The following is a 25,086-nucleotide window of genomic DNA, read 5'->3' on the forward strand; positions in this document are numbered from 1 at the left end:
AATGAGATAATTTAAGCCTTGATCTCTGTTCGCAGCATCGCGGCGAAAAAGAGCTTTAATGAAAAATAAATCTTGTGAAGAGAAAAAAAAAAGAAAGACCAACAGACAAATAAATAGAGGCACGGGCTCGAAGATAAAAGCGAGCGCCGTGTGCCAAAGAGCTACTCGCTCTCATTCCTGGGTTGATTGTACTTAAAGTGAAACCACATGAACTGAGCCGTTTCCACAAGGCAAGTAAGAGTGTGTGGAGCTAAAAGCACACATTTACAGACCGCCCTAAAGCCACTGAACATTTGGTATTTCTCTGTAACATAAAACATTCATGACTCAATAAGCAACCATCAATATCAAAGTGTATTAAAACAAACTCAGCTAATTTGCTTCATCAGGCTTTACGGGTGTTGTTTGATCTGATTTGATTCACAGTTGCCTGGCAACATACGAAAACAAACCGTACAAAACAAACTGTAAAACATTTTGATTAAAATATCGATAAATCCTGATTGGTGCACATAAGTTTGTGTTAGCAGATTTTTCTTACAGAGACCGAACCACAAAACAAACCCCAGCCAAACAAAAGTAAGAACAAAAAGATAATGACAGAAACCTCTCATAAAATAAATCAAACTATTCTGCTTTTGGCAGAATATTCTGTGTTTATGTACAGTAGGACATTTCTCATTTCTTTTAGTAAGAAGCGAAAAAGAGAAAATAAAGACTACAGGGTCTACAGCCATGCTGTCTCACATGGATTGCAATCATTACAGCTCCTATGGGACATGACATTATTTAACACTTAAAATTAACCAAAAATACTAACTTTTATTAAGATTTGATATTGTACATACAGAACTATATTCCACTTCTCATACATATTTATGCAACCCACTAAGAATGATCATCACCATTAACCTGTGTGTGTTTTTTGACAATGTGTATATCTTGGATTTGCACCTTATTGATATTTTTTGCACTCTTTCCTACTTCCTACAGCAACTAAGAACAACAATTTTCCTTGGGATGAAAAAAGTTCTATTTTATCTTATGCCAGCAGATCTGTGCGGCTGTACATAGCCACAAGGCACTTTGAGCTAAATGCTAGCGCCAGCCTGCTAACATATTGAGTGACAATGCCAACATATTGATGATTAGCAGATGAAAGGTTTTTTCATGTTCGCCATGTTAATCTGCATTTAGCACAGAGTTCAGCTGAAGCTGATGGTAAATGTAATTAGATTCAAAAGTATTTAGTTATAAACCAAAATATTGGACAAATGGACAGTTTGACCAGATGATGGCGCTACATGAAAAGTCAGTGAATCACCAAAGTCATTAAAATACATCGTGTGGGGACCATGAATGTACCAAATTGACAATCCATTGAGTAAAATGTTGACGTTTAACAGCGCAAGGAAAAACTTTAAACGTGATGGTGGCGCTAGAGGAAGTTAGGAAGTTGCCAAATTCTGTAAGATTCATCCTCTGGGGACCATGAAGGTCTGTACGACCTGTCGCAACCATCCATCCATCCACCAATAGTTGTTGAGGCATTCAAGTCTGGAAATACAAAAACACTGAACAAAAATGTGGTTTTCTATGTTAGGCACTTTTATTGATTTTGTATTACTGAGTCACAAACACAAAGATTATTGTCAAAGACAAAGACTGGTACACAGTATAGTTGTTTAGAGATTCAATTAACAGTCTATGTTAACAGTAGATGGAAGACAGTAAGTAATGATTCATAACATCTGCATGACAAAATGCAAGAAGTATTTACTAAACCATCTGTTGGTGTGAGTTTTTGGCCAAAATATAAAAACAGAGAGCGAGAATTTTAACTTGGTAAAGCTGGAAGGTAAAGACAGAAGTGCGTCACAGAAATAACCGTTAAGAGGTTTTGTTTATCCACATAAATAAGAGGGATCTGCTCTATTCGGATCACACTACAGTAAATGTTACCCTGAACGTGTTTTGTGCCGCTCTACTTCCAGACCCGCTGAATATCAGAATTATCACACTGTAGTACAGTAATTAAAGTAGTACAAAGCTATGAAAAATATATCAGTGTAAAGGCATAGGAGACTCGCTCAACAATCACAACACCACTACACCATCAAGAGTCATAAAGAGCTGGCTCAGGGGTACGCAAGCCTTTGCTCTAGGAGAGTTCACTGCTGCAGAAATCAGGGTTTTGTATTAAGTCAAGCTTCAACTGGGACATATGCCGTCTTTAAAACGAGGTATGGTATAAATGTAGTATTGCAAAGCAATAGATATTAGGAGATAAAGCTCTGTCAATTTAGTGTTACATTCACATTTCATATTCTCTCAGTTATCTGTGAGATTTAACACATTTGCAGATAGTCCAGCTTCCTAAAGCAACAGCTGCCTACCCCTGGGCCACGCTGATTATTACAACTTCTATCAACTTGGCCTGCCAAGTCTCTCCACTAGAGGACACTCTGGTTTCAACAAAAAGGACAACGTGCCACTGCAAACTGTAGGACACAGCAAGAGATCTCCAGTCCCTCCATGACTCAAATCCAGCAAAAACCACGTCCAGATTAAAACAGGCTGTATGAGTGACATGGCTCCCAAATCTATAGTACTATTTACCATATTGCAAAAAATGGCGAGTACAGATTTGGACGATTTTTTACACTCTTCGGGTTTTGGGATTATTCTGAAAACACTAGAGCTAGTTTGGACTTCCAGGAGACGATAACTGAGCCACAAAGTGAGTAAAGAGAAAGTAGCTGACATGAACAAAGTCAGAGGATAGGTTCACATTCTTTTAAGTCTGTCTTAAAACAATTCTGCCAACATGTGCATTCAAAGTTATTGGAGGCCATTATCAATCCTTCTGTCCATGTGAGGGGTTTCCTTATAAAACCTATTCTAACGTAAGAGATGTGGGACAAAATCCACAGTCCTCTTTCTGTGAGACAGTTAGTCAAATCATGTGGGTAATGGTTCAACTTTGAAATGTGTTTTTGCAAAGAGCCAACATCTCTTACATTTGAATCGTGTTATGAAGAGATATTTACAGCGACCAACAGCTTCTTATATACATTATGTATGAGCAGGTGAGTACTGGTTTAAAGGATAGGTTCACACGTTTTTACAGGGATCTTTTAGTATCCAGTATGAATAGGAGGTTTACAGAAGATAAGACCTATTTCAGTGTTCAGACTTGTAACATCGTGAAACTATCCTTTAAAAGGCACGACGAGTAGAATTTGTCACTTGCTATATTGTTTTATAGGAAAATCCTACTCATTCTGCCTTTAAGGTTCACTTGAAAAAAATGTGAACGTATCCCTCAAATTCTAGCGAACAATGCTGTCCAACGGGAAAACAAACCGCATGAGAGCCGACCGTCAGGGGGGGGAATGTGAAGAGTGGTCTTTGTGTTCGTGTCCATTTTACATTTCAGCCGAGCATGTCAAGAGTGAGTAATCTATGAAAGGGTCCTACATGTCACATAACTCCCCATATCACCGTTAAAGCGGCAATAACGGTGCACTGATTTGCATTGTCATGGATAACAGATCCCACAGAAATGTACGGAAAGTGAAAAATGTTCTTGCACGTACGTCAAAAATTCGAATGAGTCAAAATGGTTTCACAGTAAGGATGTCACGATATCAATTTTAGATCAAAATGTGATCGAAAATAATTTTAAATTTCAAACGATTCTCAGTATTATTTTTCCCTCCGCCTACTTGCGCTCTTCCAAAAAAAAGAAGAAGAAAAACACTTGAAAGATGACGCAGCGTAACTTACTGGTAGCCTGCAAATGCACTTTTTGCAACACTATGGCAACTGACAGAGTCGGAGTCGAGATGACAGAGAAACAAGATAACTGTAAAGTGACACCCCTATTTCACAGGTCAGTTTGACACAATAACCTTTTTAATTAAAGTTTTCATTCGCTGGGATCTACGCAGGTACGACATTGATTTTTGGGAACCAAAGTGCAGCCATACTACCAAAAAAAAAAAAGCCTGTTTTGGAAATTTTGCCAAATGACAAATAAGCAAACACACACACACACACACACGCACAAACATACATATACACACACACACACACACCGGGCACCCACAGGGGCCACAGCAGGTGAACTCAGTAGTAGGAGATGTGAAAATGGTGAATTTGAGTCAGCAGGCAGCGTTTTGTTTCGTCGGAGGAAGCTTTAACACACAAACTCCTGCCTCATGCGGATGATCTGCAGTAAGGCGGCCTGCACGTCCTCGTCCATGTGGCCCTGCGAGAGAGAAACACAGTCAGAAATGAGCTTCAGTTAATCCATTTGTATCGCATTTCTCTACTAAAAGCTCTGTTGTCAATTACTCGCTCGCATAACGGGTAATCCTGCGCATCAGCTCCCGACAGCTGCGGTGCACTTACACCTTCATATGTTCAGATAATTTGGGCTGAGTCATACATTATTTTTTTTCTTGTTTTGACGAATGATTTTGCAGCCGGCTCCCACTGGACTTCCAACCATTAGCGTTACCAAACCGTCTGCACTGGCTGCCTCAAATAATCAGCAGACTTTCACACATTTTACCGAAGTGTAAACATACGAGGTAGCATCGCTTCGCTTGAATGGCGACAAAGTGCTGAAAGTTGACCGATCTTGATTTGTTGAAAGCTAAACCATGAATCAATAAAACAGACTTCACAACATCTTTTACTGGTTTTCTACCTATAACTCAATGATTGCAGCGGTCGTTTCTTGTTTTAACGTGCACTGCCTGCGTGTCGTACCTGCCTTCTGTGATTTGTTTCGCCTCTCAAAAATTGTAGACTGCACGCTAACTAGAGCCGTGCTGCAGCTGTTGTGACGGCTCCCGATTTCTGTCAATTACTTCCTTTTGCTCTCCGGATGGCAGAAAGTTATGACTAGCGAATAACATCTGTGAAGGGAGGTTTTTAGAAGTGTAGTTCATCAAAAGCGGAAAAGTGTTGCTGGGGATGGCCAAGGATCGACAAAGTGGTCTGCCCTTTTTAAGCAATTAAGGGTTTTAACGAAGATGATTCATCTCTTCTCCATAACGAGTTACATTGTGACTGTTCTCAACATGCTCATCATATCAGTGTAACTGTCTGAACAACAGAACCGAAGACCATTCATGGGAATGAAAATCAGAGGACCCTCACCCTCGTTAGAGATTAAAGAGAGAAACGTACCTGTGCTGCGCTGAGAAGATGAGTCCGATAAATGGAAACCACCTCTCTGTGTTGCCTCTCAGCATCCTTATGGAGCAGAAGAGAGAAGCATTAAGCATTGCACAACGTACTGTTACGATATGAACAGCACACATTTCTTTCTACAGTTGGTTGTATTTTTAGATTTGAATAAAGGAATGGAGATGTTGAATGTGTATTTTAATCAAGTAAAGGAGGTATACACGCTGTAATCACCATCATGATCACATGCTGAACAATCTACAGCTTACCTCACTTCAACCAATTTAAATCTTTAATTTCATTACTATTTCACTTCCAGTTATTCTTGTTTTAATTTGTCTTGAATCTTAACTGCATTATTTATTATTAGGTTTCTTATTTGTCTTTGTTGGTGCTTATTTTTTTACTCTCCTATATTGTAGATTCGGTCTCTGCATCGATGTATTTCTGAGTTAAAATAAAGGTTGAATGAATGAATGAATTCTAAATCAGTCACTTAACGTAGTTTCCATACATTTTATTCTAAATCAAAATAACATGGATTGTGAAGCCTAAACTTTAAATTTAATTTATTATCCTAAGGACAGTTTTTTAAATATCACTGTGTAAATAGCATTTAAAATAAAATGGTGTTTTTCAGACAGACAGTCTTTAACCGAAAGACAGTTACTGTGCAGTAAATGGAATATAAAGCAGAATATGCACATGTCAACGTAATCTTCTGTGTGTCCACTCACAGCCAGCTGTTGCTGTAGGGTCTTGATCTGGGCGTGGAGTGTTTCGATGTGCTGCGTCTGTCTCTTATTGGGCGCGTTGCTTGTGTATGCCAGCTGGGACAGACCGTTTAGTGCCTGCTTCAATCGCTCAACATCTGTCAGCAACTCTGTGATCTGACACACACACACACAAATGTTAATGTTCATCCATTTATCATTACTTTATCAACCAGGCAAGAAACTGTAAGAAGAATTTCATCCCTAGTATTTTTTTCACCCTTTGTGTCTAAACAGACACAAAATATTGTCAATAGAGGATTCTCACATTTAGCATCCATAGTAGTTATATTTAGCTAAAGTCAAACGCACCAAAAGTAGTTTGATTAATAAAACAATGACTGACAGCGAAGTTACCTTTTTGTCTTTGGCTTCAGTCTGCTGAGCTGATTTCTGAATCCCCCTTTGAAGATCGCAGATGGTGGTGAGCGACTCATCGTATCTCTCCTTCAGCTCCCTGATTTCTCTCTCGGTGGCAAGTCCCTTCTCCTGGACAGCCTCCATCTCTGTCCGGGCTCGGCTCTCACCCTCCCTCGCTTGCGCTGCCTCCCGACGGGCCTCTTTGCCCTCTTCTGCTAAGCTCAGAAGCTTGTTGCTCAGGTTGGCAGCCTCCTCCTCCAGCTGCTGCTTCTCCTTCTTCAGCTGGCTCATTTGGTCTTCTTTATAGTTAATTTCCGCGTGAGCGTGTGTGGCCTGAAGGAGCTCAGATTGCAGGGCAGACACATCTTCGGCCCTCTGGGCGCCGTTCTCCTCCTCTTCACGGAGAGCCAAACGAAGCTTAGCGACCTCAGCCTCCAGGGCATCCTTGGCCTTGGCTGTTTGTTGCAGCAGAGAAGCCCGATCCCCGCAGCGCTCCTGAACTTCTTTCTGCAAGGCGCAAACCCTGTGGGCCTCCTCCTGCTGAGCCTCTCTTGCTTTCTTGCAGTCGGCCTGGGATTGCTGCATGGCGTCATGGAGCGCTTTAAGCTCCGTGTCGTATGTTGCAATCCGAGTCAACTCCGATTTCAGACGCTCGTGGAGATTCTGGATCTGAGCGTTCCCGAGGGCGTTCTGCCCTTGAAGATCCTCTTTCTGAAGCGTTACCTCCTCGTGCTGCTGCTCTAACTTGACCAACTTCTGAGTTAATCCCTCAAATTTATCCTTGAACTCCTCCTCCACATTCTTGTGCTTTTCCCCGGTAACCACAGCAGAGTCTAGCCTCCGTTGAACAGATTCAATCTCGACTTTTAGTTTCCCGTTCTCCTGTTTGATGCTCTCTCTTGCAGACGTTTCTCTGTTGTACTTCTCTTCCATCTCCGACAGCTTCACTGTCAACTCCTTCACCTGAGCGCTGTGAGAGTGATCTTTCTCCTCGGCTGCTGTCAGTGGAATAAACTTGGACTTAATAGCCTCCTGTATGGTATCAAGTTCTTTCGTCTGTGCTTCCAGTTCTTGGGTAAGCTTTACTGTTTCCTCTTGAGCCAACACATAACTTCCTGACACTTCGTTTGCTTTATTCTCTGCCTCGACCACAGCAGCATTCAACTTGTCTGTGATAGCTTTGTGGTCTTTTACGCTCACATAGTCCTTTTTCATCTCCAACTGGACTTTTTCCAACTTTTCGTTTAACTTTTCATTTCTTTCTTTCACATTCTTCAATTCTTCCCCACTTTCTTGACCCTTGGTCTCCAACTTCAACCTCTCAGCTTTAACACTCTCTAAGGTGGAACTTAACTCCATCTTCACTTGCTCGTGCTGCTGTCTGGGAACATACTCTCCCTCCAAGCTCTGCTTCAGAGTCTGGCTCTGCGTGGTCAGCTGCACACACTCTTTATCGCCGTCGTCACATCTCTTCTGCAAAAGTTCAAGTTTCTTCATCAGGTCGGCGTTCTGAGATCTCAGAGAGTCCATTTCGCTGAGGCGTCTCTCACTGGCGCTTTGGAGACTGCTGATGTTCTCCTGCAGCGCTGGCTTCTCGGATTGAAGCTGCTGGACTTGCGCCTCTGCTTTTCCGTAACGTTCGCTGGCTTCCACCAGTTTGTCCTCCAGCTCCTCCAACGCCGTTACCATGTTGCTCCGGGCTTCATCGTGCGCCGTCATGGGAACGTAGTCCATCTCAATCCTGCCGTTGAGCTCATCCAGCTGCTCTCGTAGTATATCCCTCTCCTCCTCGCTCTCCTCGACCTCCTGAATTAGAGCCTGGCTTTTGGCAGTCACATCGGTCAGTTTCCTTTTCAAAGAAGCGTTCTGCTCTTCGAGGGCTGCCCGTATCCTCTGCTGCTCCTCAGCAGACTTCGCCCCCGATCCTCCCTGGGATGACGGACTGTCCAGCTTTCGATGGAGGTCTGCCACCTCCTCCAGCACGCGATCGTAGTCTTCCCTCAGCTCAGCGATCTGCCGTTCCTTCTCATCAACTGCGTTGCTCAGCAGGTTTTTCATGTTGTCAAACTTCTCAGCTGGCACTGTGTTGCCATGTTTAGTCTGGGTCTCTTTTAAGTGGCTTTCCATTTCTAGAAGGGTTTCTGCTAGTTCATCTCTGTCCGCACTCGCAGCGCTCAGCTCTTGGTTCAGCTTTTCTGCCTCTAGCGCCAGCTGGTTCTCGCTGCTCTTGTACTCCTCCAAAGCCTTCTCGCTCTGTTTGAGGCGGTTACGAACGCGACACACTTCGGCCGAAGCGCCTTCATACTTGGCCTTGATATCTTGGAGCTGAGAGCGCAGCTCTTCTGTCGCCTGGCTCCCTAAGTGTTCCTTAACGGCGACGACATGGGCCTGCAGCTGTTTGACCTTACACTCAGAATCCAGCATCCTCTTCTGGACGTCCCCCAAGGCGTCCTCCAGTTCTTGAACCTGCTGGTCAGCCTGTTTCTGGATGGTTTCTTGGCTAACAACCAGCTCTTGGCACTCTCGGTTCTTACGGTTCAGGGCAGTCTGAAGTCGTGCCGTCTCTTCGTCCGCTGCCTGTTGTCTTCTCTTGACCGCCTCGAGTTCACGTAGGAGGGTGTCCAGTTCGCCAGAGACGTCCCAGCCTGCAGTGGGATGACTCTTCTCTGGAGTTCGAGACAGCGAACGCAACAGGGCAGGATTCTGGAGCATCAGCAGAGAATGAGGAAAAACATTTTTAATTTGCATTGTCATTTATTTCTATAGAAAGCCAGACACTTTATTTGAGACTAGCGAAGAGTTGTTGATTGCTTTGTAATACATTCGCAAAAAAGGTTCCTCGGCTTTCTTTCCAATCAGGATCTGAATACAGTTTAATTTGCATGCAGGTCCTACTGTTAACACAGATTGCTCAAATGCAAACTACTAACATTGTAGTTTAGACATTTAAAAGTCATGTGATTCCAGATAAAAACGTACCCGTTCAGAGTCCAGGCTTTGAGCTTGTTTGACCAAAATGTTTTCTTTACCTGCGAGAAAAACAGCGTACAAACATAACATCCAGACCTCGTCATACTATGCAAGTGAATATTTAAATAACTGTATCAAATGTTTCTTTACGGTTCAAGAGATGAAGCTTACCTTTGATAACAGACTGTCCAGAGTAGTCTCCCTGTGAATACACACAAACAAATACTCATTACAAACGGTCTCACAAATTCTATTTTCAACACTTTATAGATTATTCATCAAAACCTTTATATAAACTAGGATGTGACATTGAGATTAAAACCTCTTTCACAAGTGAGACGTTGCCAGGAAAGGTTTAAACACCAGCCTCCAACACATGACATGACAACATCAGATCACAGCAGCGACAATAGATACCACAAAAAAATATACATTACATAATATAGTGCATTTACCAGACAGCATCTTGGTCATGTGTTTGTTAGTTAATTAAGGTAACTGCAACACTGATCTATTTAAATAACTTACTGCATGTATTTTGTATTTTCTCAAAGCAGATACACAGTTGCCAGTTCATTAGGTAAACTTATCAAAACAATAGTCCTTTTTGTCGGTACAGTTTTGACGTTCGGTTTTGGTTGAAGATAGAGAGGTTATGTTTAACTGTGTGATCGCTTTGGGAGAAAGGTGCTTATGTTATTTAGCCTGCCATCATTGAAGTAAATGGGGTTGACAAAATATTAGTAGAATAACGCAGTACAGTTCAAAAGCATCACAAACTACATCCTCCAAATTAACCATGAAGTTGAATCAACACATCTCTAAAACAGTACCAACAAAAACTGACCATTATATCCGTAACCTTGTTTTTGTTTGTTTGCAGGACTGTTGTGTGTTCTGTGTTCGACTGCATTAGTTTTAGCTGGGTGTACCTAATAAACTGGCAACTGACAGTGAAGTTCTTTGAGGGTAAACCAACACTCGGATATGAAAATGAATGTAAAAAAAACGTAAATCACAAGTATTAAGTCTGATTACAAATAAAGAAAATCATCAATGCACTCATTTCGCTGAGGATTAAAAGCTCAAAGTAAAAATCGGATTCAGAGTAAAGTCACTGACCAAAGTACTCCGGAGCTGAACCTTGACAGTCTCCTGGCCTCGAGCTCCTTCTTCTCTCTCTTTGGAACTGAGTAACATCTTCAACTGATCCTTCTGATTCAAGAGAAAGAAACGCAAAGATCAATAAATGACTGATTACTGAATGATTGAAAATACAGTTTAACAATATCAAAGAGAATATATACACTTTAATTGATACTAACTACTCCAAAATACTTTTTTTTTAGTTTTTGAGAAATGTGCAAATTGAAAATAAGTGCTTTTTCATCGTAACATCTGACTCACAGATGTCACTGCACATAATCATCAATTCAAAAGCAGCAACCTCTAGAAGAATGAACCTCCTTCATGAAACATAAAGAGCGCACACCTTTACTTGTGTGCATGCACAATGACGTTTGTGGAATTCATAGATTTTTGTTGATCTTTCTTTTCCGACTTTTAGACTAAAACAGTGGAACCAACTTAGGTTTTGGTTTTGGTTTTTTTTGTCTCAGGAAATTACAAAAGGTTGAATTGCTACATCACTTCACCTTGAATCCTGAATATGTGGACCTGGTAGCATGTTCCATTACGTCACAGCTGGACTGTGCTACCTTCCTTTGCCCTTCACCTCAACATGTACAGTTGATACCGCTCCACCAACATTCCTCAACCTCTCTCATTCGCTCTTATTTTTAGGATTCAGAGGTCATACAGTAACGTAAGACGTCTGCACTCATGACTGCTACTGCTGAATAACAAGACTCTTACAAACAAATGTAACCAAGAAAACAATTGAGAAAAGTGTGAATGAGGCCCACAATGTCCAATAAATCATTTCAGTTTCATACCTCTTTTTGAGCGTCTTCCACAGTGATCTTTTCCTGCAGATGAATAAAAAAAAAAAAGAATATATATATATATATATATACACACAGTCAATTAAGGGATTAATAACCAACAACAAACCACTCAATTCTTATGATTGAAATTCCTCGTTATTATTCTGGCAGCTAAAATTGAGGACTCTATTATGCTCACTGAATGAATAAGTCATCACTATTTTATATCAGCAATCACCAAACACAAAGCCTGCTTTGTGTTTGGTGATTGCTGATTACACATTCCTTTATATTAGGATGATGGCATTAAGCCAAGAGATCTTGACTCAAATCAGCTTTTAATATTGCTTATATTTGTCACCCAAAGCTATAGTTTAAGACTCTCAGATGTACCCACACACTGAGAAAACAAGCCAGCAGTAAAGGAAAAGCATGCTTGGAGGGTTACTCAAGCTGCTGAGCGATTCTTTAGCTAAGTAGCTCTTGTTTTGTTGTTGTTTTGTTTACCTGTGTGAGCTGTTGCTGCAGCATGTTGACTTTATCTAACAAGGCTCTCTGATCCTGGTGGTACTTCTTAAGACTCTCCTGCAGGGTCTCATTCTGCCTCTCCAAGTCCTGAAACACACACACACACACACACACACCGATAAAGCTTAAAAACTTAAACCGACCAAAATACAATTACTGAATGCTAAAAACAACTAACAATTTATCACTGCTTTATGGACAAGGATGTCTTGATGATTGAATTTGGCTTTGGATGCAGTGAATTCAAGCAAACACTCCCTAAATGTCATGAAGGTTGCTTGTGTGTGTGTGTGGAATAGGGAGGCTGACGTTAAACAGCACTTACATGTATGATTTGATCCCTTCTGCTAACCTCAGCTGCCTCTGACCTCTCCACTGAATGCTGAGGATGAGACAGGATCTGTTTTACAACCATGTTTTGAAGATATAACGTTACCAAAGGTTATGAAAGTGTACAGAACAACTCTCAGTTATAATCACTAGATGGCAGTCATGTACATCTGAGCGGCAGTGAGTGAGGCAAAGAAAATGATTAGAAGTGTGGAACCACTGGAAGAAAAAGCACAATCTAAAGGATTCAAAGAGTCTCAGCATTTGACTGGCCTTCACTTTTAACAAAGAGACCTGCCGAAAAAAAAATGGCCACACCAAATGTCAGTGTTTAGTCGCGTGGAGAATAAAGGCTGCTCCTCACTATAAGTGGGGTTTAATGAATGGTGTGAGCCAGTAAACTGAATGCTGCAGGATTACCTGTCGCTTCCACTGCTCCATCTTCGCGGCCTCTTTATCTGGAGCAAAACGAGAAAACAGCAAGTTCAGATGTACAGGTGTGTTTACAGAACAGTGTTTCTTCAAAACACGTTCAAGGAAAGGAATGCACTCAAGCAAGACAACAATATATCAGAGAAATACGGAATCAGGAAATAAACGTTTAAGTCAAAATGATGGCCTAAGATATTGTGGGATATTAAAATACATATTGACAAAGATTAGAAAATAAAAATCAAACATTTACATTCTGCAATGACATCATTGTAGATTCTACAGCAGATCTAAAACAGTGTAAAATATGTCAACATGTCAAATGTGCCACATTTTACTCTCGTTGCCAATAAGAGTAAGAGAATCACTGAATTAATTAATAAATATATAAATATTGTTATGCAGCTAAAACAGAGCCAGCAAAACTGTAGAGACGTGTTGCTCTTGATTTAAATCCTCTTTCACCTTGAAAAAAACTGTATGTCGATTATCTTTTTTTTGAAAGAAAAGGTGAGGTGATTCTCAGCTTCAATGCAAACTATGCTCTTATAAACTGCAACAGAATTCTTTCGTGTTTAGTCTCCGGTGCCATTTTTTTGCCATCTGACCTCTGGTTGCTTTGTCGAGGTAACTTTTGACGACGGCAACGAGCTCCAGGTTCTTGCTGAGGCGAGCGTAGTGAAACGCATCGTGACCCAAGCTGTCTACCGCCTTCACGTCAGTGCCGCTCTTCAGCAACACGTCCACTGCATCCTTACAGCCGTACTCGCAGCCCAGAATCAGCGCCGTCCTGAGGGCGTCGACAAACACCGTTTACGAGCGAGAACATGCACAAACTATCAGTGGAACAATTGTGTCTGAATAAGAGGATGTCAAATCAAAACATGTGGTAGAAAAAAAAACAATTCACTGTGCATGTAGTTCCACTGCTGCTGAATAATTCAGAGCTGTGGGAGCGGAGTGGATTTGTCCTTCTCTTGTCACCACATCTAGTTCTTTTTATTACATTTTCAAGAACCGTGTTTTGTTTGTGTTAGAAACGCTGCTCAGAAACCACAGTAAATCAGGCACAACGTGTAATGCATTAGTGACGGTAAAAGTCATATTAAACTGAAAATAGAAGCGCAAGACGTTCTGAGGGACTTTATTTTCAAAGTATCTAAAATATATGATACTGTGTCACTACTGTAATCTATATAATTTAATATAATTAAGCCATGGAATTAGTTTATTCTTATACCCCCAACAAAACTGGTTTGTCTAGTTGGCCACGACTAGACATCTCCCATTAAAAGAAAAAATTCTGTTTATTCAAATTTCTACTTTTACTGATATTCATCACCTGCCTGACACAGATTTTGCTACAAGGTTTCTATGATCCTTTTTGCAAAGTAAGTACGATAAAGGTCCTTTCAGAAATACCTTTTTATTTTATGATAAATTTGAATAGCTGGCACAGAATTTACAGTATTTTCTGTCTTAAAGAAAGACCCAAAAGGAAATCTACAGAAATTCTAATTGTTTTAAGTTAATAATCTACGCCACCTGTCAAAAGCTGCCTTTTGTAAGCAACACAGACTCCCAATTTTTAAAATGTATATATGCCAACAAGCTAACCAAAGATAAACACCGTGATGGGGTGAGATGTTTCTTACTTGTTTTGTTTGTCCCGGATGGTGATGTCAGCCCCTCGCTCCAGCAGCAGCTGACAGATGCGTGGATGACACATCTGGGTTGCCAGCACCAGAGGTGTCCTGCCATCCTGGAGAAAATCAAAACACATAAATACACAAAAGAATCAATTCATATCTAACGTCAAAGCAAAGAGTGTAATACAGAATTTAGAGAGCGCTCATTCAAGTGGACTAAATTAATATTTATCAAACACCTTTTTGTGCTGCTCCAACTAACCTTTCATGAAATTAATGACCGTCATTGACAAGGAGCAAGCCAATCAATACACTTTTCTACAATGATAATTGAACTAAAAATATCTTAGAAGTGACCATCACGACACACTGTGTGAAATGAAGTGAAAAAAATTCTCACAAAATCAGTGGTATTCACAGAAGCCCCACTGTCACAGAGAAGTTTCACACTTGAGGAGCAGCCGCCCATGACTGTGGAGAAAAAAAAGAGAAGAAATGACCGCAATCATTTCATCACATGTGCAGTAGCGTGGAGCTGGGTTTTGTGTTGAAAAGGAGAAAAGCTATACAAGCGCTCTCTTTAAAATCAAGACCGCACGGTTTCATTATTACACTGGAATCTTTTATGCAACGAGGTTCATATTAATGAGCATGTGGATGCTCTGCTCATCAGGGTTTTCATTTATTTTAAACAGAATAGAGTAAAGTAAAGCCGTGACTAAGATAATGTAGAATACAGTCGAGTAGAGTAGTTACTACGGTAAAGTAGAATAAAATAGAATAGTGACGGGTAGAGAAGATTAAAGTCATTACTACGGTAAAATTGAATAAAGTAGAGTTCTTACTAAGGTTAAAAAGAATAAAGTACAGCAGAGTAAAGTAGAGTAACGTCTTTGCTAAGGTAAAGTAGAGTTAAGACTAGGGTAGATTACAGTAGAGTCAGTAGAGAGTACTCTCAGAACTAGAGTAGAGTCTGCACTTGAGTAGAATAGAGTCAGTTTTAGAGTAGACTAAGCACTATACTGCAGTACTAGGGTAAAGTCAGGACAAACGTAGAGTCAGTACTAGAGTAGAGTAGGGGCAAGAGTAGAGTCAGTACTGGAGTAGAGTAAAAACTAGAGTAGAGTAAATACTAGAGTAGAGTAAAAACTAGAGTAGAGTCTTACCAGCATCATGAAGAGCTGTTCTTCCTTGTAGGTCCACATTTCCAACTGGACTGTTGTTCTGCAAAACAACAGAATCAAGTAAAGCGGATTATTTTACTAGTTGTGAAATATCTCTTGATCCCTGCAGAAACATAATTGTGTGAAATAATATCTCAATATATGGTTTCATCACGTTATGATTCCATCAATTTGAATTATTGCTCGGCCCTATTCAACGCAGTAAGAGACCTCAAAAGTATTTTTTGCAATCAGAGTATGAATAACCACGGAGCCCGGGAGTGTCCATGGAGAGAAGAAAATATATAATATACAAATAAATAAATAGGGTCACAATTTACAAATGTGTGTGCACAAGATATAAGTTGAAACCTCAATTAAATCAAATCATTCCGACGTTTTGTTTGTTCGAGGCCAAGTCATTCATTCCAGCCGCCACCTGCTTACGGTCTTTGTTGTAGATAGCTGTGGATTGACCCTTTAATCAAGCTTTACTTTAGCTTCAAGATGAGTAATCAGGACATGTTGACAACACTTGTTAATAAATCGTGGCCTCGAGATATATTTTCCCTCTATGGCCAGTCTCTGTAAAAAAAGGAAGTTACTAGATATGATGCTGTTGAATCACCAGTACCAACTAGTGGTTGCCTTTCTTCATTGTAGCTTATGTGGCCAACTCAATATTTTATGGATCAGTGGATAATGAAGTTAGCTAAAGAGTAACTCCAAACAGAGGAGAGAACACTGGTTGTTTCACATCAAATATATCCCTGGGTTTAAGTATTTATTTCAAATTAGTTTAATTATGTTTTAATAGTTGTAGAATAACATTATTCATTTCCACTGGTTGGGCAGTGGAACCTGAGATCAACAGCAGGCAGGTCATATTAGGCTAAGTGGCGCTGTGCTGATATGCTTGTGACATCTCTACCCAGTCAGTCAGCTGGTTGGAGTGTACCACTGTGGTGATGAGGGCCTGTTATGAAAGCCTTGAGGACTCAATGCCAACAGGGGCCTGATGTTGCTGGGTAGGCTTGCCAGTGAGCTCCACTATAAAAACCCAACTCTCTCTAGCAACAAGGGCCAGAAATTAGCAGCACGCTCAAATGACAAAGCCAAGGAGGCGGGGGTTGTACGGGTGCGGGGGGTTGGACCGGCCATGGGAGCTGACGGTGGAGCATGGAGGGGGGATATCCTATACCTTGAGGGTTTGGTTGGGCTGACGAGGGAGATGGTGGAGGTGGTGGGTGTTGGCGTCCAGCTGCTATGTCTGGTGTGATGACGGCACCAAGAATGGACGGCAGGTTTGCAGGAGGGTAGGCTTGTCAACACCACTGACAACCCCCTGCCAATAGCCGCGACCTCAGTTAGATCACTGCCATGAGAGAGGTGGGGGCAAGAGGAAGGGCTACAACACTATGAGAGCACAATATTGCAGAGATAGCCCCCTGATTGTAAACACATAAATCCCCCAGTGGGACACGGTGACTCAACAGGGCCTACTGTTGACCGATACGGAGTGGGCTCAGCTGCCAGAGCTGCTTAGCAATAATTATTTAAAGAAGGAAACTGCTCTGACTGGCCAGTGACTGGGAAGCAGGTCCGTTGGAGCATTCATGCAGTAGAGTGTGTAGATGCACAACACACCAACATAAGGAGCAAGAAAACGGAACAAACGCTGAAATTTGACATCTTATCTTGTAGTTTGGCACGTTTTTTTTTTTTTGTTTTTTTTAAAGGAGTAAATACAACAGTCAGGTACAAATATTGTTGGAGGAACACATGGAGGACAAATGTACTTTACCTGCAAGAGTTTCTGCACACACAGAGAATGCCCATTTCTTGAAGCCTGATGAAGAGCGTTTTTGCCTGCAAGCAATAAATGCAACAAAAGAAATCAGAAAGTTAAGTACAATCATAATCAAGGGTTTTCATTGAATGTATTTTTAGAGCCAAACTCAATCAGCAATTAGCTCTTAACGACCCTGTTAGATGGGACTTGTATGTCCACGACCGCACTGTGGGAAACTGCACCAGCAGAAATTGCATCACTTCATCATGACAGCGCCATCAATCAAACATATTATTCTGTCACAAGCAACCGGAATACATCACTCTGTTTGCTCTGCTGATGCTAAAAACCTAACGTTTACTGCATGAAGTGCCACTGATTGCACCACCAGATCCGTCAGTGAATCACTTTGAGCTCGTCTCAGCACGTAAACCTGCTTTGGCAAACCGGAGACCATGAGTTTTAATCCCAGTGGAGGCAGTTAGAGAGTCACAGCTTGACATAAATTATGCACAATGCATTATACGATTCAGAACCTGTACCCGATTTTACATTAAGCCAGTTTCTCTTCAGCTATTCTCCCAGGTTTCAATGACAAATTCTCCTCACAGTCCATGTCCCTGCAGTGTGTTAAAAATACTCAGTAGTGCCCTGACTGACCAGTACGATTTGGTAGTCCAGCAACAAGGACAAAATATATCCAATTAAGTTTTCTAGAGTGCTGTACAGTGCTAGTTCCTTTTCAATATCTTAATCTAAAAAGGTGGGATAAGTGTCAAATATTCTACTTTGGTATTGATCCGTATACTTTGTTGAAAGCACACTTGCTGGCATAAAAAAAAATCAACTTCTTAAGCTACTTTGTAATCTTTTCTTTGCTCGCTGACTGTGGACGTTGACTACCTTCCTTTTTATTGACATATTTACATTTCTTGGACCAATATATCATTCATCCGTTAGTCATGCAATTCTTAAAGAGAACCTACAATATATCAACGCCGAATATGATTTGCTATAAGGCAGTTATTATAATAAAAAAAATATAGAAATTAATTTGGTGAAACCGTTTAAATGATACGAACTGACGTTATTTTAGAGATTTAGCTCAGCTTGTACATGGTGACATAGTTTAGTATTTAATTACTCGTTGTACAATGTGTTTCAAGGATAAAACATAAAAGGAAAAGAGGCTTCTATGAGCCCTTGTAAATAGACATCTCCTTCATAAAAAAGGAGAATATGGAGTTGTAATTTATACTGTGACCAACCAGTCTGATGTCAAGAGGTCTGTATAGATATACTGTCTTCAGGCGATTTAATGAAGTAAACACAGTGAACGGCCGCGCATAACGACACTACGCGCTGCAGATTTATCATTCCCGAAGGTGCACACTGGTTTATTTTGAGCAAAGGCAATGCACTCTTTCCAAATACCTTGTATGTGGTCCATGTTGAAATGAACCACTGACCAAGAAATACTGCTTCTCTGTTAAAGTAAACAAGCTGTTTTTTAGTGTTAGGTCTACTATCATTTACACGATGGGGGTGGACAAAATAATAGAAACCCATCTAAGTATATAACTACAGCTCCAGGATCTTGTTTTCATTCAACCTGAACTCACCAGTGGCATCAGTCGCAGTGACATCAGCGCCGTGTCCCAGGATGAGATTGAGACATTCTAGGTATCCTCGCATTGCAGCCAAATGAAACCTGCAAAACAAGAACAGAGATGGAGGAAAAATTGAGAGAGGAAAACTGACGGCGGGAGACGTCAAAGAGTAGCCAGCACGGAGCAGAGAAGGGCAAGTGAAAAAGTGATAGGGTGTAAAGAGAAGGGGGGTGAGGGTGAAACTTAAGGACAAGAGAGGGACTGCAAACGGACGCCTGGCTCCTCGCTATCAGCAAGATCAGCATTCTTGAGGCAAATAACAAGAAACATCAGGGTCTGTCATGTCTCCAAAGCAACCAAGAGCTACACAAACAATGTTTTCCCACTGTATCAGCTTCACTGGTGTATACGCGCGCATTCAAATATAAAACAAAATATAGACCACCTGCATAAAAGGCTGCAGAAATACTGCAGCTTCTCTTTGGGCATTCTGTGTCCCACGTTCTTTTTTGTAAAGGAAACACCTCTAACACTATTCTAACTGAGGGATGATTATGTTTGTTTTGAAGTTCAGGAATAATTACACAATGACTCATGAGAGTTATGCCTCTGTATTCACCTTCTATTTTGTATAATGTGACAAAACTAAAAGGCCTGAATGGTAAACAATGAGAGTTATGAGCCACGCAACTGACCTAAATATAATTTAATCATGATTTTCTAGAACTTGGAAACCGCAGTAGAGAGACTTTTGAGCCAACAGGGACAAGAATTGTGATTGTCCTGTCAAATTTGTATTCATGTTAGATTGTCACAAAGTTTTCTGCCAACTCAATTAAGCAGTTTCCCACTGAACTTAATTGCCAACATGTCTTTAATCATCACTTTGGACTGGAAACATGTCTGTTCCCCTTCTTCTCTGATTAAACCCACAGCAGCACTGCCGACACCAGCCACGAAGGTCTGCAGAGCACTTGCGTGTAAACCAATCTCAGTCTGTCACCCCTCAAGCCACATGAGCCTGTTTATACACTAACCCTGAGGTATCTGCCAAGGAGACAGCTAGGCTGTCACCTCAACACTGCCGCGGGTATTAAAAGCCGCGTTGATGGCCTGGAGATGCGGGTTCTCTGGGGAGCAGTGGAGGCTCCTGGCAAACAGCAGACTGGGAGCAGAGCAGACCTATCCAAGTTAGGGGAATCTAAGCATTCTGAATGACCAAGTTCATGAGGCGCAGGGTTCTCCAGAAGATAACTGGAGGAATGCTTCTGAACAGAGTCAAAAAATATGTAATTGCAAGCTTGAACTGGGGGTAGTGGATTACCTCTAGACTTTGTGATGAGGAACGAATGACAAGTCGTGTGACGGTGAGTACCACTAACAGCTACCAAGATGGTTAACACTGAAAATCATGTATTTGCAACTATATAATGACTAAATGCAAGAAACTAAAGACAGAGATTTGATTTGAGGAGACTTGAATCCATTAAAATAGTTGTGATCGGCCCAGTTTAGACTGCTAACAAAAACTAAGAAACCAACAAAACAGCTAAATGTTGGACACAGACCACACACACAAAGAATTGACTGTTTTGAACTGTGGAGATATATACTGCTTACCCAGCTGGAGACCTCAGTAAAATGGTTAAAGATAACTAATGGGTCTGTCTTTAAGAGAGCACATGGCATTTCATCGTCACACCTGCTCCTTGTGCGGTTTTCAGGTCGACGGTCTACAGGATACGGTTGCTATTTTTAGCGAGTGGACAGGGGAAGAGTAAACCAGAGAGTGTATGCTGGTAGCTGAACCATATACAGCGTGTGATAATGTGTGTCTCTGAAGGAACAGCAGTCAAAATACTGTGGCCGCTGCAGCTTCACGTTCTACGCAATTATTTCTGTCACACTTGCCCAATCATTGCTGCACATTGTTTTAAGAAGTCGACATATCTTCTGATGCATTTACGTGCTAGTGAGAAGAACATTCATAATATCAAAGCTAAACGTACCATGTCCATTATCAAAGTGGTCACTCATAATGAACTTATCATCAAATTCTGCAGTACGGTTTTCAGAAAATAAGCTTTCAGCTCCAAACAGCAGACAAAGGTCAGAAACTAGCTGAAGACAAGTCAATGTTTTTGGTTAGAGGCCTGAAATAAAGTCCATGGTTAACACAAGCTTACAAGGATTTTAACATTTTGTTCTAAGATACAAAAACATCTCAGTAAATACCACTCTGGTGAATTCTGAAGCTTTTAAGTGTCTTGCCAACAAGTGGCTAAATGAGGCTACAAAACGTCATCACAGTGACTAGTCCGCCTTCACAGCCTCGTTGTGTCTACATCGCCCTCATGTGACCGTGGTGTCGTTCGTTTAAAGCTTGACATTAGCTTTATACTTGTGCCGATTGCAATCTCGCTTCAAAAATCATAAAAGTGGTGTTCGTTCGTGTGAAGATTATCTTGCTGAAAACAAGTTTGCCACAAATCTTATTTTCTGCAATAATCCAAAGGAAACATCCCATTGGCTTTGTGTCGAGGGAACCAGTGCGATACCAACTTCTGAGGGTGGCCTTCAAAAAAACGTCATCCCCTGCAGAAAGAGACAGGATAGTGGACATGCTGCTCTAAAGAAACCACATCGGGGTTAACAGTTTGTAATTAGTTTCACCTCAGAGGTCCATGATTACAAGACACTGCCATCAGAAATTCCTCTGCTGGCTTTTGCAGAGGCCAGAAAGCCACGGACACGTGTTAGTCTGTGTGTGGCCCACTGAACTAAAAGTAGACCTGCTGAATTGAGATTGTGGTTCACTTTTGTTTGGGGTAGACTACACTAGCAAAAGCGTGGTCTGTTTCTATAAATGTTCAATGTGTTGATTTTATGGTTAACTAGCTGTGGTGTGTCCGCCCTGCAGGGGAACACCAAATGATGAGCGTGACTGTGTTTGTGAACAACAACCTCTGCAGTCACTGGATTTAGTTGGGACAAATTCTAGCACCTTATTATGAGACCAGGCATTTATCAGGTTGTGTGCGTAATTATGCTTATTTACAAGCACTCATGTATACAATCATTGGTCTGTGCAATGGTGCCATGAGAGAATTTCACACACTGCTGAAAATACTCGGCACCTTTGCTACCGGGCTTTGTGGCTCCATCGTTTTATGCTTTAACAAAGCCTTTATCAAAATAAACCTGAAGCACAAGCCAGAAACCAGAGACTTCTTCATATATCTAGGATTAAACTGAGGGCGCCGGGCCTCCCAAAATGCTGGGGTTGGAATCCGGTTACATTTAGCAATAAAACCAAGTACCTGCTTTTTTAAACGGCTCAATGCATTGCTTTCCATTATGCCATTACGGACCAAAACAAAACGTCTGTGAGTGAAACCTGAAATATCTGTGGTCATGCATCATCAAAAACAATTCCTTGTACATGTTTCAGTTGGGTTGACCTGCTTTTCTCCCTGCACCTTCCAGGCTTTCTAATGGAACCTTGTGAAGGGTGTAAATCCACCAAACAAAAACAACCAAAACCTGAGGTTCCGACTGAAAAAAATCCTACCAAACAAAACATGGTCCTTAAAGATGTCGACTGATCCTGATAATAGCCTGCAGCTGGGACCAAAATGTATTACTTTGTGTCGCAAAAGCACCACAGTGGATCAGATCTGAATTTACAGGGAGTCATTTCCTGTGGGGACCACAGAAGCAGCCTCCAGACAGATGTGGTCAGGCCTTCAGTGGCCACACACATTTCTTGTACCAACTCCCACACAATGATCTCGAGTTAGATGGATCCAAAAGAGACATTTCTGGATATAAAAATGGACTCATAATGATAATATGCAACTGCAAATGCATACGGTGGGCACCTGGGAGAAGTCTTAAGGTTGAAAATGTTTGACAGGGTCACTATAGCCACTGGGAATTTTGGAAGGGGGCGGGATTTTGTTTTGTTTTTAGGGTCGTGCAGGGAGACTTGGAGGAAAGAGGTAAAATTATTTTCTTAGCAAGATTGATCCAATTGTGAAGAAATTCCTATCAATAGATGCTTTATCTGGGAAACAAGGTTGGGAAGGTGTGGTGGGAGAACCACAACAATGTTTGAAATGTGTAATGCTCAGCACTTTTAGAGTTGCAATGGATGAGTGCAGGTCTGTAAATGTTCAGAGGTTATGTTTACTTACGCCGAGCGTCCTTCCACGTCGAGCTTGGTGGGGATGATGCCCTTCTTGCTGAGAACGGCAGCCACCTTGTCCGCCTCGCTCCGTTCCACGGCCTTCATCAGCCGATCGTCATACTTGTTCCAGTCTGTGTTCTGACAGTGAAGACAATGAACTTTCAGACATGCAGGACGTTTGACAGTATTTCCCAAAACCAAATAGCTGAACAAATATTTGACCAAACACCTTCGTAGTTTAAAAGTAGTGTGTAACGCCTGCAATGTGGTTTCCAGTTCTTTTAGCTGACGAATAAATGCAACAGTGACATATGCATATGACACACTGGCAATGTAGTTTGTCCTTTTGTAGTACAATAATAGACTTAAGTTGAAGCAGAATGTGCCAAGAATGTGCTGTGCTGCAGTTTCACCAACCCCACCCCCTCATGAGTGATAGCTACAAAGCATGGGAACAGAGTGCTTTTCAGGCTTCTGGGAAGCACTCTTCAAGTGGAGTGTTTTATACTGGGAGTAAAAAATGAACAGAGAACACAAATTATAACCTTAACCGAGTTTCAAACACAAGCAATGTGTACGTACACAGCAGCAATGCACTGACGCTACACAATAAGAAAATAATGAAGCCATACATACACCAGTTTGACAACATCGTGTAGAATATACGACAGTTGTGACGCAACTAATGAGCCACTCAATTTACCCACCGATGATAATTCTCCCAATTTGCCTCGAGAAGAACTTTTAGATAACTCAATTTGTAGACAAAAGCATACCAACAGAACAGAAACCATAAACACAGATTGTGGTGACAAACTGAGACCAAAGAATACCTACAAAGTGCATGGAGGTGCATTTCAGCCAGCGGCTCATCTTTGGTGAGTGGAGCTGGTCCTTGCACCGTGCTATTGAAAAGGTTGCCAGGGTTCCGGTTTACAAAAGCAAAAACTGAGAGAAAAAAAGTGTATAAAAAAAAATCCCCTCAGTTTGCACTCAACCAGTGAGTGCAATAACAACAAAAAAAGAAGGGTGGCAGTCTATACGGTAGTGGAGGTACTCTTAAGGAAGGCTCAACCTCTCGAGTTTCCCTGACTTGAGGCGGAGGAATTTATTTGGGAGGATTTTCTGAGCATTCCTGTGTTGCTCACAGGCTCTGCCTGTAAGTTCATCACTGCACAGCAGTTTAGTTGATTGTTAAAGGGAGGAGAAGGAGGAGTAAGAGGAGGAAGGAATGGAGGTGGAGAAGCAGTAGGACCAGCCCTGCCAGCCCTGGGACCTGCCCTGGCCGGCAACTGCAACTCCTCCTCTGGGGGGAAAGTCAGCTCAGCCTGGCTCCCGCTCGCCTCCCCCTCTATTCTCGCCTTTATCCTCCAACCTTCTGTTCAGCTCAGTCTCCTTCTGTTCTGATACTCTTGCTCTTCTTCTCTGGATTGTTTTCTGTGTAAAAAAAAGCTGCAAGGTACTTGCTGAACAAGTTGTAACTGAAGGGCTTCTCGCTTCGCCTCTTCTCTCCTCTATCAGTGGTCTCCAGCGTCTTCACCCCACCAAATGGCAAGTCGGTCAGGCTCAGCGGGGTAAATATGTGAGCTCTCCCAGGTTTAAAATATCACCCCCTCCCTGGTAAACAGCGGCGGTGCAGACAGCGCTGTAGACTGGTTACCTCTTTATTTTTTGACCCTCTAACCTTTCTGTAGTGACTGATAGGAAGACAGGGGCTAAGAATACATTCTGGACATGCCTGCACTGTGAGTAATGGCTTTAGTGTCTGTCACCACTGCCAGCATGAAACAAGGCCAGCCAAAAAGACCTTGCTTACATCGCCACCCGCCACCATGCTCCCTGCTTGCCTCCATCTGAAAATATTAATGTCAGGGGGGGATTATGGTTTGCACATTTGAAGTGGTCTTGGCACTGACCCCCACAGGACACTACTGGCCCAAGAGCTGCTGTTAACCCATCCATCTAAAGCGGGTGGTGTGGCTCCAAAGTCCCCTGAGCCGAGCTGCACAGTAGCAATGGTTAGATGTCAGCCTTTTTACAACCAAATGCCCACCAAAAACTACAACTACACTGCCTGTTTACTTACACTAAAAAAACACTGCAAATGCACAAGCTTGCCTTTTATTAGGGGTACAGAGACAG

The 25,086-nt window shown here is 41.7% G+C and overlaps 1 protein-coding gene across 1 annotated transcript; it reads right to left on the bottom strand.

Annotated features, from left to right (window-relative positions):
- Positions 1-4,201: 4,201 nt before the first annotated feature.
- Positions 4,202-23,817, bottom strand: uacab (uveal autoantigen with coiled-coil domains and ankyrin repeats b). The gene is made up of 19 exons (XM_076078542.1): positions 23,782-23,817; positions 22,952-23,082; positions 18,768-18,856; positions 17,158-17,222; positions 15,357-15,414; positions 14,591-14,661; positions 14,197-14,303; positions 13,150-13,331; positions 12,530-12,567; positions 12,105-12,161; positions 11,759-11,866; positions 11,261-11,293; positions 10,428-10,520; positions 9,477-9,507; positions 9,315-9,364; positions 6,333-9,038; positions 5,940-6,092; positions 5,203-5,268; positions 4,202-4,273 (listed from the first exon to the last, which is right to left on the bottom strand). Exons 1-19 carry the CDS (start codon positions 23,815-23,817, stop codon positions 4,202-4,204), a joined length of 4,146 nt encoding a protein of 1,381 aa, XP_075934657.1.
- Positions 23,818-25,086: the final 1,269 nt, after the last annotated feature.

The sequence above is a fragment of the Anarhichas minor genome, unplaced genomic scaffold (assembly GCF_050575085.1).
Source record: "Anarhichas minor isolate MPS153535 unplaced genomic scaffold, ASM5057508v1 ptg000067l, whole genome shotgun sequence".
NCBI classification, from domain to species: Eukaryota; Metazoa; Chordata; class Actinopteri; order Perciformes; family Anarhichadidae; genus Anarhichas; species Anarhichas minor.